Below are 19509 nucleotides of genomic sequence, written 5' to 3'. Positions count from 1 at the left end.
GCAGGTAAATGAACACGTGTCCGAGGCGACGAACGCAAGCGATGGCACGACGGTGAGGGATCGTGCTGCCGCGTAGGTGAAGAAGATCGCTGGCGATGTAGATCCACAGGCGATCGATGACGAGCTGTAGTATGTCGATGCACTGATGTGCGATGGTGAGCATCATGCGCAGGTGAATGACCGCGTGATGGTAAGCGATGGCGAGCACCATGTGTAGGTGAATGATCGCATGATAGGGTGCGATGGTGATCAGCATTCGCAAGAGGGCGATCGTTCAGGGTTGTGCGATGAGGAGCAGCATGCGTAAGCGGGCGATCGTGCAGGGTTGTGCGATGGCGAGCAGCATGCGCAGGTGAATGATCGCGTGAAAGGGTGCGATGGTGATCAGCATCCGCAGGAGGGCGATCATTCAAGGTTGTGCGATGAGGAGCAGCATGCGTAAGCGGGTGATCGTTCAGGGTTGTGCGATGGCGAGCAGCATGCGTAAGCGGGCGATCGTTCAGGGTTGTGCGATGGCGAGCAGCATGCGCCGGTGAATGATTGCGTGAAAGGGTGCGATGGTGATGAGCATCCGCAGGAGGGCGATCGTTCAGGTTTGTGCGATGAGGAGCAGCATGCGTAAGCGGGCGATCGTGCAGGGTCGTGCGATGGCGAGCAGCATGTGTAGGTGATCGCTGGCGAGCTGGTGATCGCTGGCGAGCAGAAGGTCGACGCGTGTCCTGTGAGAGGACAGGTGGTGCGGCGCGTTCACGAGTAGGAACGGGAAGATCGCTGGCGCGTTGGCGAACATGTGTTTCTGACACACGCGCAGCACGATGTTGCGTAGCCACAGGACCAGGTGGATGGTGAGCAGGGAGTTCAGCAGGAACTAAAGGGTGGTCAGAGACCGCAGGGCGATGGTCCTCAAATGAGCGCTGACGCTCGGAAGAGAGCTGACGAGCAGGAGAGCGCTGGCGAGGGGGGCGAACATCAGGAGAGAGCCGACGAGCAGGTGAGCGTCGGCGAGCAGGAGAGTCTTGGCGAGCAGGAGATCGTCGACGAGCAGGAGATCGCTGGCGAGCAGGAGAGCGCTTGTGCGCTAGCCCTGCTCGCGTAAGGGAAGAATCCCTTAGCCCCGAAGGGACCGTTGCCTGTCGGGTGACGAGTTCTCCAGAAGGCGAAGATCCGGCAGGAGATGGTGAGCGGTCTGCAGAGAGGTTCAAGGAGGGCGGAGCAGTCGGAGAGTCCCCCCCCGGAGGACGAAGACCCTAAAAGGCGCCTCTTAGTCCCCCTGTAAGGGGAGGGGAGGCCCTTGTGGCGTAGAGGGCGGTGAGCCTTACGGCGGAGGCGGCCTCGGGGGAGATCGTCGGGACCATCGGTCCTCCGAAGGGGAGTCTCCGTCAAAACACTTCCCTCAGAAGGAAGCTGGGCAGCAGTCGAGACCGAAGGACTCACTTCCCCCTTCGAAGGATGCACGGAAGGAGGAGGAGAGCCTTGAGCACCATCACCAGCAACAGCACCTGCACCGGAAGGCCCAGCCACGTCGGAGGCCTCTGTCACCACGACGTTGACAATAGACAGAGGGTCTACCTCCGCTACCACCGGCGACTGTTTAACAGCGGCCCCCAACGAGACAAGGTCAATAAGAGCGACCCTGGAGGGCAAGCCCTTAAGCCCCAGGGACGACCAAATCTGTAAAAGATCATCACTGGATAAGGCATTATCATCAATAACCTCCCCCGGAGGAGGAGGGGGAACCGCCTCGCTATGGGAGGCGACGCCCTCTCCCCCCACCGAAGGTAGGTAAACAGAACTAGGGCCTGCGCTCCCACTCGGACGACTCTCCTTAGGAGGCGGACGAGGGGGAGCTTCGGAGGAGGTTTGGGCGGCGGAAGAAGAGTCCCGAGAACCTTCCTCCTTCAAGGCTAACCCCGGAGGAGAACGGTCTCTCTTGGACTTCTTCTTACGCCGACGGCAAAACCTCTCCCACTGGGAGGCAGACCATTCCCTGCACTCACGGCACATGTTATCCTGGTCGCACCGTCGGCCCCGACATTGAGGGCAGAGGGTGTGAGGATCCGTAATAACGTCCGACATGAAAGTCCCACAAGGACGGCCGGCAACTCCAGGGCATGTACGCATAGTAAATAAAAGAAAATAACTGAAGGTCAACTTCCAACCAATCACACAAGCTGAAAAGAAAAAGCAGAAAATTCAAGGCTGTCACGAAGGCGATGAACAGACACGTCTGATCACCGCCGATCCAAAAGTGAAGTGAAGCAAGTCACCGGTGTGTGGAGGGGGGAGGGGTAGCAAGCTACCCTTCCCCACCCCCTGCTAACTAGCGCGGGGGTAATTAACCCTCGTTAAAAACTATTGGCTCGTCATTTCAGCTGCGCTAAAAGTAATACCCTTTGTAAATAGCGTGGTTTGTATTTCGGTTACGAAACAAAACTACTTTCATGCGTCACTGAACCCATTCATGCTTGATTAAGCATATGTGGTGCCCTTGTTGCTATTTTCACCCTCCCTTCCCGATCAACCCTTACATCATACTGATTTGGTAGTTTAATATACAGTATTAATTTTCTTATTAGTTAACCCAAATGTGCACTTTAAAGATATCATAACAAGAGAACATTAAATAGGTTCAGCTATATACTTTGTCCCTGCCCAATAACTTAATGGAACAACGTAGCAGTGAAAATTACGGTCGGAAAAAAAAAAACAGGATGACACTAGCTAACCTAGCGTTATAGGGAAATTTCATTTATGTTTGAGTTATAATGCTTCATTTAGAAATGAAAAATTAATACTACATAGGGTTTAACATATTCCATGATATACACGTGTACAGTGAACCCTCGCTACTTCGCGGTTCGACCATCGCGGATTCACCACTTTGCGGATTTTTTCCATAACCCATATATATACAGTAATATATATATATATATATATATATATATATATATATATATATATATATATATATATATATATATATATATATATATATATATATATATATATATATATATATATATATATATATATATATATATATATATATATATATATATATATATATATGTATGCATGTATTTATGTATGCATGTATTTATGTATATATGTATTTATGTATATATGTAGGTATGTATATATGTAGGTATGTATATATGTAGGTATGTATATATGTAGGTATGTATATATGTAGGTATGTATATATGTAGGTATGTATATATATATATATATATATATATATATATATATATATATATATATATATATATATATATATATATATATATATATATATATATATATATATACACAGTATACACACACACACATATATATATATATATATATATATATATATCTAAAGTAGGAAGATGTGATGTAGTTCTAAGGGAAAAGTATGGGATATATGTCTGGGTAATAAGCAAAGCTCTACCTCCAGTTTGTTTCTTCATTATGATCAGAGATAAACGTAAACAAAACATTGGTTGCCATTTTTTATCGTGCTAAAATTTTAGCGTGTTTAGGAAACGCATGATATAAAATCGCCTTTAATATTTGTGCCTGTTTTAGTTTAGGGTACTGTAGTACATGCATTAAGTGTTCTGTACATTAAAGGGTAGTTTGTTAACAGTACTACGTACAAGGGAAGGTTTTAAAAGTCTGAATATACATGTTGAATAAATAGGTAATATGGTGTCACTACTTCGCGGATTTTCACCTATCGCGGCCGGGTCTGGAACCTATCTACCGCGATAAACGAGGGTTCACTGTATCTTTTTTCTTTTGTCATCAAATAAGTTATCAGACTACTGTACATCAAATCATTAGTAATAGAATGAGATTAAATCAAAAGTTTCTAAAAAGATTCATTGACTGTTAATGAATACTAAACTCACCTATGAACATAGCCATTAATAAGCGCATCTGCCGATACACGTCGTCCAGAATCTCGCTTTGAAAGTACGCACGCAACAATTCCAATGGCTCCGATCAATCCAACTAAACAGCCTGTTATTAAAGAAGACCTTGTATAATGCAATAAACATAACTGAGGTTTGCCTGTGACCACTTCTTATTTACAATTTGAAGACTACAATTGGCTGAGAAGAGTCTTGTAGTATTAAAATGTGTTCAAATCTCCGAAGCTATGTAACAAGCATCTAAGTGTACAGAATTATTGGTTAATATTACCCTTATGTTGTTGAAATATAAGACATTTTCATGATACAATGTTCTTTTTACACACTCACAGTAGTCCTGCATCTTTGGTTACAAGATATAGCTATGTGATTACTGAGTATGAATATAAAAAATTAGACATTTTCATAATGTTTTTTTTAGACCTAGCCAGCAGTCACATAGCTATATTTTGAAAGCAGAGGTATGCAACTACTGGTAATTATATGAAAAAGAACACAGTTCATAGAAAATGTAAACTAAGGAAAAGAAATATATACAAGGCATATTTATGGAATAATACATGATTACTCTAATCTTTCTTAGCTGGAATATTTGCTGACATCAGTTTTTCCCCTCTTCCCAATAGCCCGCTTCTTGGAAGAACCTGGTTAGGTGGCTTGGAAAAGGCTTGTGCATGCACAGGCTCTGCAGCGGATAAAAGAGGTTGCAAGCAGTTCTTTTCGGGGTCGAGGAAAAGCCCCAGAGGCCTTCCTTGCATCAGATCCAGCAGGCATGACTGAATCTGAGTGTTTAGTCACGGATCCCTTTGAAGGGCCAGGGCTCTTGAAGGGGACTGCACACTGTATCAGGGAGACTTGCGTAGCAGGTCTCTATTTCTCCACCGACGCCTGCATGTGACTCCTTAGAAGGAGAGATATGGCCATCCACACTGAAGTGTTCCGGAGTGTCAGAGCTACCTTTGAACCAACTTGTTTTGAGAATTGGGACAACAATGCATCCCTCATCTTTTAAACAAAGTACTTGGCCTACTGGTTTGCTGATTGGTATGCCAGAAAGGTCAATGCCTTCCCACCGGACAACATGAGACTTTTACTTCTCCAACGACAACCACATTGACTTTCCAAAGTACTTTAGTACCACCACTGGTCAAAACATGAGACTGGTTGAAGGAAGTCCATGGCTGATGACCAGTGGCCAGGAAGGCCGTGCCTCCCGACTTGAGTCTGTCCAAGAAGTCCCCCCCTTCAGTGTGTGCACTGACGGGTCATTCTAAAAAGATGATGACGCAGCTTTCTCTGGCACACAGAACCTTTTCTGCCTCGAGAGTACAAGTGTTTGACCAACTAGAAGCGAAAGATTTCTCAGATCCACAGATCTGATCGTCAACTTGATCCAGGGCCAAACAAGCAAGATCTGACCAGGGCAGCTCCAGAGATGCCCTCGACCTGCGAAGGACACCAAAGTACCAATCAATTACCAAAGTAATTGCAGCTGTTCTGAAGTTTTTTTTTTCACAAGTGAATTGCATAGTTTAGCAATGGATAGGCAATGAAAAAAATCTACCCATCTTAGATAATGATCCGATAATAATACTGTATGTTCCATTTTAAGAAAAATGTATTATATACTATTACTCTCATTATTTTAGGTCAGTACTATGTCATTTTTTTGGTGGAACAACACTTACACTTGGTTGTACACCAGACATTCTTTATACCACCAGTTAATGTATCCAAGTTAAAATATCTCTATACAGAACAGTAGATCAGTCCTTTCTTTGAAGTACAGTAAACAACATGCCCTGAGGGACTAGTATGCTTGTATCAAAATTTTCTATAAGTATCGGTACCATTAGTTCTTTTCTATTATTCAAGTCCTTACCATCAGAAGAAAGTTGTTGACATACACAGAGTTTGGCACAACAGTTTCAATAACTAAATCACTTCCTTTGTTTTTTCCGTGCCCTTTCAAATCACAAGTTCCAAATTCCTCCTTTAAAGAGGAGTGAGAAACATTAACTAACTTGTCGGAAACAGGTACTAAACATGCCCTGAATAGCTAACTGGCAAATCTCTGCCCTGCAGAAAGAATATTAGTAAAAACAGATTTGTGCTCTGCAGGGAAGGCATAGCTTTATCCACTCAAGGAGGAATAAGCTCATGCAAAGTATTTGGACCGTCTAAACTGCTAGCAAATATTACTATCTCGTCAAATTTCAACGTCAGTTTCCAGCTCCGCTGGAATCATACTCCAACTAGAGGGGCACTCAGTAGTGCGCAGAATTCCGCCGCTGTTGCTTATTTCTCGACCTTAACCTTTGACCTTAACATGTATTAATTGGAGTGTATTTTCATACACTCAAATATGAACCAAGTTTGAAGTTTGTGACAACAATGTCCAAACTTATGGCTGATTATATTACGTGAATTGGACATTTTGCTTAACCTTCCAAAATTTAATAATTCCCAGTTTTTTACCTAACAGTTAATCCCTGCAAGTTTCATTACTCTACAATTAAAATTGTGACCAGGGAGCTGTTCACAAACAAACAAATAAACAAACGGGGGTAAAACATAACCTCATTCCAACCTCGTTGGCAGAGGTAATTTAAAAACTGGTTTGTGTTAGAGTAAGAATAAAACTTATTAACTTCCTCGTACTAAAATGCAGGAAAAAACATTGAAATAACCATTCAAAATAATAGAGCAAAGATTTTAAGCTGTAAAAAGGTACACAGCAAATTCCACGTAAACAAGTGGAAACGTCCTGGCAAGGATTATTAAATAGGTGTAGCATTACAATAAATAAGTGTGTGATCTGCACTGCTTGATGGTGGGCTATCAGTAGTCAAGTCACTGAAAGTCACCTAGGTGACCATTTGAAATGGTATTCCAGTAGGTTAGGAAGAAATAATTTCATCAAACATACAACCAACAAATGAAAAAAAGTATAAAGATACCTAGTTCTATCAAAACTTAATCCAAGTTAGTAAGAAATTAGGAGAAATGAAAGAAAATTAAATAATTACAGTAAAAATTTTCTATTTCCTTTTCATAATCAGCAATTATAGCTAAACTAGATGTAATGTGGCTTGAAGCTATACAATCTTACTTTTACAAAGAGCTATGTTAACTTTGAATACTACAATGATTATAGCATTATACTCCAAGAAATATCTTTACATAAAGAAATTTAATTATTAAAATTACCATGTACTTCATATGACAAAGTAATGTATGTCTTTCTATTACAACAAAATACTGGTTAATTTACACATAACCTAAATAAATTAGGAAAATTATAACAACTCTCACAACACATGCAAGTTAATACAAAAGAAGGAAATGAAAAGAAATGTACAACTCTGTTACTAAAATTACCATAAATAAAATAAGCCATGCAGTCGTTAGTGAAAAAAGGAAATCTTGAGAAACTTAAAATATATTGAGTGTTATGTGCACTCATTACCAACATGATATATACCTGCAATTACCGACAGTGATGAATCGAGAAGTAAACGGTAGCAAGTCCTGACCACAAAAAGCAAAGATTCAAAAGTTAATATAGAGTACTTGCAAGGAAAAATAAGTTCAAGAAAAATTGACAGAAAGCTACAAAAAGTATGTTTTGAAAACTGATCTTTCTTAATTTCATGTACCAGTGTTTTACCCATGAATTTAAAAGCCATTATAGTGCGTAAAAGATCCTGTAGTGTGTAATACACCCTGAAAATTACTGCACAGGATTCACTGTCTCATGTCATTTCCTCAGCAAACAGGATCTTTCGACCAAAATTATCTTTTAACAGTAGCAAAATCATCTTACATTTTGGTATACTGGTTTTTCATATTACATCCTGATGAGACTGAATTTTATATAATATATCCCCATTCACAAAAGACATCTGTTGCAATAACAAAAGTGATACTAAGTAATACTGTGTGGGTGAACATTTATATTGATCTTCCAGATAGCCGCAAAACTATCAGCTGGCTAGAGTTTTAAGTCTAAATAGTGTAAAAGAATCATTGGTTTAGATTTCAAAGAAATCCCGCTTATCAAATTCTTCAAGTATTTGAGAAAAATAATGTCAGCACACAAATCTTCTGTATTCAAAGAACAATCACTATTTGTTGGAAATTTTAAAATTCAGCCACCTGAAGCTGCTAAAAATTTTTTTTACAGAAGTGTAAACTCAGTTTGCACATAGATGTCACCCGGTGCACACTCGTAAAACATTACGGTTAACTTTGTGTATTTTTTGCTGTTTTGGTTTTTTGTTATTCATACATAAACTATGGACTCTAAGAGGCCCTTCCACACGGAGGGCAAATGCAGGGAGGGCACTGATTTGCCCGTGATTCTTTCGCTTTGAAACAGTATTACCAGATCAAACATTCCAAGGCAGTCAGTAGGCACAGGCAAGCGAATGTATGACATGGGCCAGGCAGAGGGTAGAGTGTAGTCAGAGTTGCGTCTGACAATAGTCAGGCGCCTATCCAGTGCCTCAACAACGGTCACGGGCACTTCGATAGTTTACCTGTTGTTTCCTCGTCTTATGACATCATTTACACTCGTGATCGTCACCCATACAAGGAAATTGGTAACAGTGTCTGCCCGCCGTGCATTTGCCCCTCGTGTGGAAGAGCCTTAAGAATGTTAGCAATAGTGATAAACCAAAATATAAAGTTATTAGAACCTTGACAAAACAGAAAATAAATTATTACTAAGTCTGACATGGTGTGCACATCTGATCTAGCTGTGCAATATACTATGGCCATCAACTATCCTCACTACAAGCAAAGTTAAATCTTCATTTATTTTATTTGTTTATTGTTTTATTTCTCAAATGTTTTATGCTTAAGCACTGTATTCTTTGTATAAAAATTAAATACAGTAATGAGTAAGTTTTAGAATCTACAACAGATTGATCAAATTAACATTAATAAAAATTGGATGTTTAAACAGAAATATACTGTATTTTCAAGCAGCTTTGTGGAATTATTTCAGGAAAAGGAATACAGTAACACTATTTAAAAAAAGTGCTTAGCATTTCTGAAATTCATAATGTAACCCATTTAATGTGACATTTAAAAAAAATATTTTTGACCCACATTTTTGATAGTCTAAAATGAAATTTATCTTAAAGTAATTTGAATTTTTCTTAGCTATACATACCTCAGTCTTTTACAATATCATTATTATTATTATTATTATTATTATTACTATTACTTGCTAAGCTATAACCCTAGTTGGAAAAACAGGATGCTTTAAGCACGAGGGCTCCAACAGGGAAAATAGCTTGATGAAGAAAAGAAATAAGGAACTAAATATAGGCAATAAGAAGTCATGAATAACTATATAAAATATAAGGATACATCTAAAGCTGCACCGCAATGGTAATTTAATTGTTAACTAGGTAGTTAGGATACGACAGGTGGCGTAGCCCCGCCTACCTGCCTGTCACAGAATAGCCACTTTTGTCATTAGGCCTAGGACTGAAGGGTTGGTAGACAAGGGAAATTTAATTCAAAGTACTCTAGTTTGTATATCAAGGATAAACATAAATTACTTAAAAAATTTTCACTTGTTCCTAGGCATATACACAGCCTTTGTCTGTTAAAATACTCATTGGTGAGAGCTAGTACTGTACTAAGACATTAATAGGAAAGATAGCATTGGCAATGTTAAACCAGGCACATCAACAAAAATATTTTATAAGACACCAACCCATCCTCCAATTTGCCGGGAGGAGGAAGGAGTTGCTTCTTGTTAGATATAGTTTGCAAGGAATTTGCTCATCATTCTACCTCTCTTCAAGACTGGAGAAAGCTGTACAAGACTTCCATTGCAAAAATTCAGCATTGTTCTACCTCTGTCACATGTCCAGAGATGGAACCTGGAAATTAAGTACTGTACAGAGCAGATGTGCATGGAAGAGGGAAGGAATGTGCAAACCAAAGTAACCCATTACTGACAGCAAAGGATATACCTCTGCAATGCTCTCCAAACCTTGTTCCCCATGATTCCATCTTTCCGGATCACTATCACTCAGTGTAGTGTCAGACACCCTGTCCTGACAGATAGTTCTGCATACAGAATGGACCTTGGATCAGAGCTCTTTTAAGAAATTCTACAGTTAGGTCTAGATCTCCAAACAGACCTGTTTTCAACCAAAAGAGAACCACAAGCTGCCACTATAGGTAGCTCTGAATGTAGATATCCAAGCAGTGGTAAGTGATGCCTTGAATCCACATTGGATCAATTTATGGTTCCTTGACGAGTTTAATTTTGAGGGCTTCAAATATCCTGTGTGACCTTTCAGGGGCAGCTGACACAGTAGTACCATCTCCTTTTTTTTTTTTTTTTTTTGTGAGTGAGGAACATGGTGATCGGCAATTGCTAACATTGCCTTTTTTTATGCATAATGATATTCTTATGAACTAACATGGCAAAGTCTATTTCATTTCTAAACTGCAACGCACGAATCATCTGGGAGTCTCTATCTTGTCCTAAGTTCTTTTGCTATTTTTGCTAGATTTCAGAGCCATTCTAGTGTTACGTCGACTTCTCCTCTTACCCTGGATCTCCATTTTCTTCTTAGTCTTCACTTGCGGACGTCATCATCTCCTTCAGATCTTCATCTGTCAGCAGATCTGAGTGGGCCTTGATCAGGTCTTTTACATCGTCTGTGGTCATATCTGAGCAATTTCGCCAGCCTCGCTGCCTCATCTACTGTCGAGTGGTAAATTTTGCCTGAAGAGAATCTCATATAATTGTTGACCATCACTGGCCACAGTTTCTTCCAGCAAGCATTGAGTGTTTCTTTCTTTATCTCATTAATATAACTATTTGAATATATGAATATTTTGGAAACATGTTACAATGTTGTACCCACACAAGTACTTCAGCGTAAAGTTGTCATCTGCATCCAAAAACTCTACCAAATATTGCAGGGAGTTTCACACAAAGTACCTTGAAAGCATGAATAATGCTTTGATCCACGGGTTGAATCAGTGATGTTGTGTTCAGCGGTCAGAATTCTATCTGTAGGCCATAATAAAACAGGTCGTTTGCAAAGCCTTAAGCATTGTCCATTAGGATAAGCACTTTAAAATGAAGCCCCTCTTTGGCAAGATAAAGATTAACTTTGGGGAGGAAGCACTAGCGAAAGCAATCCAATGTCAGTGCTTTAGTTATACAGTATATGCATTTTGGTTGTGCATCAGTGCACTGGTAGCAGGGTCTTGTTTATGTTTATGAGAGCCATTGGGTTTTTGGACTTGCAGATAAATGACAGCTTCATCATTTCTTTAAGTATGAAGTGATCTTTGTAGACCTTGAATCCAAGGGCTCTGGCCTCCTCCTTCATAAAGAAAGTCCCCAATGGCATACGTTTCCAAACAAGGATAGTCTCATCCATATTAAGAACTTTGTTCACGTGAATAACTATCTATGATGGTTTGAAACATCTCGTTCCTATATTCATCAGCAGAGGCAGCTTCTCCATGCAGGGGCACACTTTCAAAGATTGAACTCCTTTTGAAATTTATCAAACCAGCCGTTACTGGCATCAAATTCGGTTGGTTTGTTGGGAAATTGTATAGATAGTCCTGGTTCTGGGTCGTCGTCAGCACCATCAATAAACTTGCCGTAGAGCCGCCCGGCCTTCTTGAATATGGTGTTGGTATCCAAGGCAATGTTGTTCATCCTACAGTTACTTATCCTAAGGGTTAATGCTGACTCCATCCTTCCAATGGCCTTATTTCAGAAAGTTGCCAACCTTTTTTTTTGTCTTGTTAAAAGTGACATTTGTCGTCGTCCTTATATTCTTTTCGTCCTTTTTTATGTAGCGAACGGTAGATTTGTTGGTGCCTTAATGGCGACTTACGTCTGCAAAGCTTCTCCCTTCTTTAAGCATGTCAATGGATTTCATCTTCTCCACTATAATAAGCTCCTCTGATGCTTCACTTCACTGCCAGAAGCTTTAGAAGGTGCAGAAAGTTTAGCTGGCATTATAGGGTTTGAAAGCCATTCACCATTTCAGGACCTGCTTTATATTATAAATCTTAGATTCAGGAGAGGGCAACCCCTGTCAGGTGTTTATCTGCAATTAATATTTTATTTTAATTGTTTATTACTTCTCTAGTAGTTTATTGCCTTCTTTCCTTTCCTCACTGGGCTACTTTTCACTGTTGGAGCCCTTGGGCTTATGGCATCCTGCTTTTCCTACTAGGGTTGTAGTTTTTCTTGAAATAATAATAATACTGTAATAATAATGCCTGCAGATATCCAGACCTTGCAAAAGTGGTTTGTTCCAAAATACCCAAACCAAGAAGTCCTTTTCTACAAGGGCAATACATGTTTTAATGACCTTCCTTATTAAGAATCCTGATCTCCTCTCCATCCCTAAAGCCCTCCGTATGAGACAAATTGCTTTTTCATTCGCATTCTTTGCTAATATGCAATATCATAACAACCAGAGCTTTACAGGTTGATCTAGGCACAGGTTCATTAAACATTACCTGAAACAAATCCAAGAGGTACAACATCCATGAGTGGTACCTGGCTTGTTCGTGAGCCCTGCAAGGGGGGAATTTAAAAAGGAAGGACCATTTCAACCAGGTCCTTACACAGAAGCAAGGTGATAGGCATAAAGTATTTCTCCAGAGTTATCCCTTATGAGATGAGTGTCAGACTTGTATGCTTTTCTTCTCACATTTACAGGTACTAAGTTGTTTGCTTTGTGGTAGACGGTTATCCTTGATGGTGCATAAGAGTCTACTGTTACTATTCTGGTATAAGGCCTTGTAGACCGCAAAGCATAATAACCCCGAAAACGAGGTTTTGATAAAGGAAAAACCTGTTTTAAATATTTAACTTAGCCGGTGAATATATAGCTGCAACTCTGTTGCTCGACAGACAAAAAACTGTACAAAAAAAACTCGCCAGCGATCGCTATACAGGTTGCGGGTGTGCCCATCAGCGCCAACTGTCGGCCAGATACCAAACTCCATGTAAACAAAGACTCAATTTTCTCTCTGTCGACATGTCGACAAGACGTACTTTACTCGCTGTTGAAACCTGGAGTTTTTCCCATCATCTTTGGTGAAGTACTATATTTTGGTTTGAGCTTTCGCAGTGCAGGTGTTTTATCTTCATCTTAAATCTTGAACTCGTTTTGGATAGATTTAATTTTTGGTGACAAAGAGAGTATGGACTTTCTTTGACTTTTAAATGGCCGACCCTTCCCTTAGACGGAAGTGTGTTTAGGCTTTTAGTAATTATCTTATCACGTTATAAATTAATTATAGATTTTCCTCTTCGATTAACTTTCCATTTATAATAAACATAAAAAATAAATTTTAATGTTTTGTTTATATGCAACCTTTCCTGAGAGTAGGCGGTCCTAACTTGGAAACCGAAGTTAATCAACGTTGAGCCCTTTAAATCGTAAATAGCTTTTAAAGAGCTAAGGATTTAAAACTTTTTAAATGAATATTTTTAATAGATATTTTATGAAAGATTTTCTTTGAATAGTCTTCGTACTGTTTTCAAAGATGAACTAACGTTTAGTTTATTTATGCTACGCAGCTTGCGCTCTATCGTTACGATAGAGAGAGAGTGTATCACGGTTTCACTTTGCAGAAAGAGTAAATCGATTCTGACGTTTTGTTCATTCTTCTTTCAAAGCTTAAATGTTTTAAATTATATTTTAAAGGAACTTTTTAATTGAAAAACCTTTCAGTTTTTTCCTTTGGTCAAATAACATGTTTTTTTGACGAAACGTAATTGGGCTCTTCTCTTAGGTGCGAAATCAAGAGAGAAAGAGAGAGAGAGATAGAGACGGAGGGAGAGAGAGGAGAGAAAACGTTCCGTTCAAGCGGGTAACGTTGTTCTCGAGTTACTCTCGTCCCTAGTCTCTGTACGGGGAGAAAGGATAAAACGTTTTTAGTTTTATTCTCGTCCCCAGGCAATGTACGGTGAGAGATTGAAAACGTAGTTTTGAATGAACTAGTATTTATTCTCTTCCCCAACCACTGAATCTTAAAAGATGTTTACTGTTTTTTTTGCTGGTATTAATGTGCTTGCATTATACGCCTGATTTCGCATTTACTACCTTTTGATGAGGGTAGAATTGCGTGCTTCAGGTAGAAATCAGTAAAAGTTTCGATTTCAGTGAAATAAGTGCAAAACAGATAATCGTAGTGATAAAGTGATATTGCGCAAAGTGTTACAGTGTTGCGTCCGAGGGTTCGTCTGTTCGTGCCTGTCGTTCACCTAGTCCGGGACCTCTTGCAAGCTCCCAAGCCCAGGGGAGAAGTAATGTCATACGACTTATGGGTTCGAGAGGCCTTGATCAGCGAACAGACGTTTCCCTCTATGGTATCGGGTGTATCTTACCATGATCTCCCCTACCATAAGGCGAGAGAGACGTTTTTCTCCTCGTCATCCGAAGGCTTTTCGCATAAGAAACCTGTAACAAGGTTTCGAGACCCTTAAGCGAAAGTCAGTCCTTTCAGGACAGGTCCAGCGTCCTGGTTGCAGCCATTAGGACAGCTCTGACCCTATGCAGTCATCGGAAAACTGCTCGCCGCCTAACAAAAGCGTAACACAGACTCCGAGTCTTTTTTGTTGGCAAAGTGTTGCGGTCAGACGTTACCCTCGTCTCTTACCGCAACCATTTCCGTTGATCCTTAATGGGTTGTACGGCAGGACATGCAGAATATGCTTGCCTCCCTTATGGAAGACTATTCTGCCGATTAGTCCGTTGAGTCTAGCCGTTTATCTCATCGATATCCTGGCTTTCAGACAACCTAACGTTCCTTTGTGCATCCTGTTGACGTTGGCGTAGCTAAGTCACGTCAGTCAGGTTGTTTAGAACCACACTCGATGCGGTCTCGTGTGGATTTTCAGCCACATTTGGACGTTAGGCCACTTGCTGATGCTCCTGTTGACGTTCAGGACGTTCGCTAACAATCGGAGTTGACTTGTTTTGACGCTGTGCGTCAACCTCCGCATTCTAGAGTTGTTTTGACTGCTCAGTCTAGGCAGTCAAAGCAGTCTCGAGTGGACGCTGTGCGTCCTCACGCACCTGTTGTTGTTGACAGTTCAGTTGTTGACAGTTCACAGACTGTCAAGCAGTTACATGACGTTGCGTCCTGGTCCGCTACTAATGCACCAGTGTGTGTGGACTCTGCTTGTAAAGCATTGCCACCACGGTAGGTCTCTCCCTTGCTTGAGACTCAGCTTTTATCGGACAAGGTTCCTTTAGATGAGGAAGTTGCTGTTCCCCCTCCTACTGATATTCCCTTGAGGACTCTGTCAGACGGAGAGGAGCCTAAAGCTGCTTAGCCCTCTATGGACTTTAATTAAATCATGCTGATTTTTAAGGATCTTTGTCCGGATCTTTTTGTAACTGCTGCTCCTCGTTCGCCTAAACGTCAGAGCTTACACTAGGCCTAGCTACTTCGAAGCCGTTGTTTATAAGCTAGTGCTCTCTCGCTCTCCTAGAGAGCTTTACGTCTGCTAGGCGACTGGTTTATCACCAGGAGGAGTTTGGGGGATACAGCCTTTGCTTTCCCTTCTTTTAAACTGGCTTATAGAACGAGAGTCTGATATGACACGAGAGAAGTTCTCGGCTTGGGAGTTCCTGCCTCTGCCCAGATAGACTTCTCAAATCTCGTAGACTCTCCCTGGCACCTGGCCAGGAGACGCTCCAAGTTTTTTACAGGTCAACTTCACAGCTGTTTTCGAGCCTTTGAAGTTTTGCTGTTCAATTATGTCATGCATAAACAAGGCTTTCAGGGATGGAAAGCGGTACCGCCTCAGTCGCTAACCCCGTCTGTTGCCGCACCTGCTCCCGTAGACCCTAAATGGGCTTTGCTGCAAGACATGCAGTCCAAGCTTGCGTCCTTGATAGAGGACTTTAATGCGGAGAAGGTTGCTGCCGAACCTTTTGGCCAACAACCTTCCAACCGGTCGGTTGTGCGTCCTGTTGACGCTGAGGTAACCTTCTCGCGTCTACCAGTTGAGGTGGTTCCTCCACCGATGCGACCCAGTGTGGGTTGCCAGCCGCACGTTCTCGGAGGTGGTTGTTGACGTTCAGGACGTTCAACAACCATCAGAGGTGACTTGTTTTGACGCGGTGCGTCAACCTCAGCAACCCGGTATGGTGTTGACTGCACAACCCAGACGGTCTAGACAGTCTCGGGTGGACGCTGTGCTTCCTCGCGCACCCATGGTTGTTGACAGTTCACAGACTGTGCAGCAATTCCATGACGTTGCGTCCGGCTCCGTCACGCATGCACCAGTGCGACCGGACTCAGCGAGCCAGACGTTGCCCACTCCGTTGCCGTTTCCTCATCAGTTTTCGGATGAGGAACTATCTGATGAGGACGTTGCTGAACAACAAGACGATCATCCCCCAGAATAGATCAAGCCCTGCTATCCATCCAGAAGATGCTGAAGAAGGAACGCTGCTCAGTCAGGCTGTGGATGAGTCTGGTGGGGACGCTGTCATCCCTGGAACAGTTTGTATCACTAGGAAGACTACACCTCCGTCCTCTTCAATACCATCTGGCTTTTCACTGGAAGCGGTCTCGATCCCGATTTCCGGAAAGATAAAGTCTTGTCTGACTTGGTGGAAGGACAATATCAACCTAAGAGAGGGTCTTCCCTGGCTGTTCAGACTCCCCACCACGTTCTCTTCTCGGACGCATCGGACTTGGGCTGGGGCGCGACACTGGACGGTCGGGAATGCTCAGGTCTGTGGAACTCGAGTCAGAGGAGCATGCATATCAACTGCAAGGAGCTGTTGGCAGTTCATCTGGCCTTGAATAGCTTCGAGTATCTCCTTCGAGGCTAAGTGGTGGAAGTAAACTCGGACAACACCACGGCCTTGGCGTACATCTCCAAACAAGGAGGTACCCACTCACTGACGTTGTACGAGATCGCAAGGGACCTGCTCATCTGATCAAAGGTCAAGACATCTCCCTAGTAACGAGGTTCATCCAAGGCGACTTGAACGTCATAGCAGATTGTCTCAGTCGGAAAGGGCAAGTAATTCCAACCGAATGGACCCTCCACAAGGATGTATGCAAGAGACTTTGGGCCACTTGGGGTAAACCATCCATAGATCTCTTTGCAACCTCGCTGACCAAGAGGCTTCCAATCTATTGCTCTCCAGTCCCGGACCCAGCAGCAATACATATAGATGCTTTCCTCCTAGATTGGTCACATCTGGATCTCTACGCATTCCCACCGTTCAAGATTGTCAACAAGGTACTGCAGAAGTTCGCCTCTCACGAAGGGACAAGGTTGACGTTAGTTGCTCCCCTCTGGCCCGCGAGAGAATGGTTCACCGAAATACTTCGATGGTTAGTAGACGTTCCCAGAAGTCTTCCTCTAAGGGTAGACCTTCTACGTCAGCCACACGTAAAGAAGGTACTCCAAAGCCTCCACGCTCTTCGTCTGACTGCCTTCAGACTATCGAAAGACTCTCGAGAGCTAGAGGCTTTTCGAAGGAGGCAGCCAGTGCGATTGCTAGAGCAAGGAGAGCATCTTCCATTAGAGTCTACCAATCGAAGTTGGAAGTCTTTCGAGACTGGTGCAAGTCAGTTTCTGTATCCTCGACCAGTACCTCTGTAGCTCAAATAGCTGATTTTCTCTTACCTGAGAAAAGGACGATCCCTTTCAGCTCCCACTATCAAGGGCTACAGAAGCATGTTGGCATCGGTGTTCCGGCATAGAGGCTTAGATCTTTCCAACATAAAGATCTGCAAGACCTCCTTAAGTCTTTTGAGACCACCAAGGAGCGTCGTTTGGCTACCCCTGGATGGAATTTAGACGTGGTACTAAGATTCCTCATGTCAGACAGGTTGGAGCCGTTACAATCAGCCTCCCTGAAAGATCTCACTCTTAAGACTCTTTTCCTGGTATGCTTAGCCTCGGCTAAAAGAGTCAGTGAGATTCATGCCTTCAGCAAGAACATCGGATTTTCGTCGGAAAAAGCCACTTGTTCGCTGCAACTTGGTTTTCTAGCCAAAAATGAGCTGCCTTCTCGGCCTTGGCCTAAATCTTTCGATATTCCCAGCTTATCGGAGATCGTAGGCAATGAACTAGAAAGAGTCTTATGCCCTGTTAGAGCTCTTAAGTTCTATTTAAAGCGTACTAAACCTTTACGAGGCCAATCTGAAGCTTTATGGTGTTCAGTTAAGAAACCATCCTTGCCTATGTCAAGAATGCTTGGTCAGACTTTATCAGATTGTTAATACGAGAAGCTCATTCACATCTGAGTGAGGAAGACCGAACTTTGCTTAAGGTAAAGACGCACGAAGTTAGAGCTGTAACAACTTCCGTGGCCTTTAAGCAAAATATATCTCTGCAAAGTATAATGGACGCAACCTATTGGAGAAGCAAGTCAGTGTTCGCGTCATTTTACTTGAAAGGTGTCCAGTCTCTTTACGAGAACTGCTACACACTGGGACCATTCGTAGCAGCGAGTGCAGTAGTGGGTGAGGGTTCAACCACTACAATTCCCTAATTCCATATCCTTTTAATCTGTCTTTTGAAATGTTGTTTTTTATGGGTTGTCCGGAAGGCTAAGAAGCCTTTCGCATCCTGGTTGATTTGGCAGGTGGTCAAAGTCATTTCTTGAGAGCGCCCAGATTAGGGGTTTGATGAGGTCCTGTTGTATGGGTTGCAGCCCTTGATACTTCAGCTCCTAGGGGTCTGTCAGCATCCTAAGAGGATCGCGAGGCTCCGTAAGGAAGACGTACTTATAAGGCAGAGTAATCGTCTAAGTCGACTTCCTTACCAGGTACCTATTTATTTTGTTTTTGTTATTTTGATAACTTCTAAAATGAAATAAAAACTCTTAGCTCATAAGATGTAAACATATTTAACTGGTCTCTACCCACCACCCTGGGTGTGAATCAGCTATATATTCACCGGCTAAGTTAAATATTTAAAAATGATATTTTAATTATAAAATAAATTTTTGAATATACTTACCCGGTGAATATAAATTAAACGACCCTCCCTTCCTCCCCAATAGAGACGCAGAGGGATGAGGAGAAAATTGAGTCTTTGTTTACATGGAGTTTGGTATCTGGCCGACAGTTGGCGCTGATGGGCACACCCGCAACCTGTATAGCGATCGCTGGCGAGTTTTTTTTGTACAGTTTTTTGCCTGTCGAGCAACAGAGTTGCAGCTATATATTCACCGGGTAAGTATATTCAAAAATTTATTTTATAATTAAAATATCATTTTTTGAGGAGGTGCTATGTGGTCTCCAATACCCTACCTCTTCCCTAGCCTTGTGCAGGGGAGAGGGAAAATTAACTGATTCTCACTCTGAGTTGAAAGATAGCAGCTAGGCATAAGTTGGTGTGCAGGTAGCATTGTCTCCACCTGCAGGGATAGTTCTCGTTAAAGACATGTCACTGATAACCAGATAATTTCTACATTGGAGTTATCAAACTCATGGTGCCAGAACTCGAGTCTCCCTTACACAGCACACACTGAATCCATGCTTTGCACATTTATACACTAACCCTAGATCAGGGGAGACAGTATTTCTTTGG

The 19509-nt window shown here is 42.1% G+C and overlaps 1 protein-coding gene across 2 annotated transcripts in view; it reads right to left on the bottom strand.

Annotated features, from left to right (window-relative positions):
- The window catches only part of LOC137652146 (bis(5'-adenosyl)-triphosphatase enpp4-like), a 42004-nt gene that overhangs the window by 7234 nt on the left and 15261 nt on the right, over positions 1-19509 (bottom strand). The window contains exons 7-8 of one of the 2 annotated variants that reach the window (XM_068385349.1): positions 7405-7451; positions 3897-4008 (exon numbers count right to left, since the gene is read on the bottom strand). In XM_068385349.1, coding sequence (XP_068241450.1) covers positions 7411-7451 — 41 coding nt within the window. In that variant the 3' untranslated portion in view covers positions 3897-4008; positions 7405-7410. Of the gene's footprint in view, positions 1-3896; positions 4009-7404; positions 7452-19509 lie in introns of those variants that run through there. The other variant, XM_068385348.1, reaches the window with a different exon arrangement.

Source organism: Palaemon carinicauda, chromosome 13, assembly GCF_036898095.1.
Source record: "Palaemon carinicauda isolate YSFRI2023 chromosome 13, ASM3689809v2, whole genome shotgun sequence".
Taxonomy (NCBI): Eukaryota; Metazoa; Arthropoda; class Malacostraca; order Decapoda; family Palaemonidae; genus Palaemon; species Palaemon carinicauda.
Note: the sequence above shows the minus strand (reverse complement) of the source record. Positions and strands in the feature narration are given on the sequence as shown.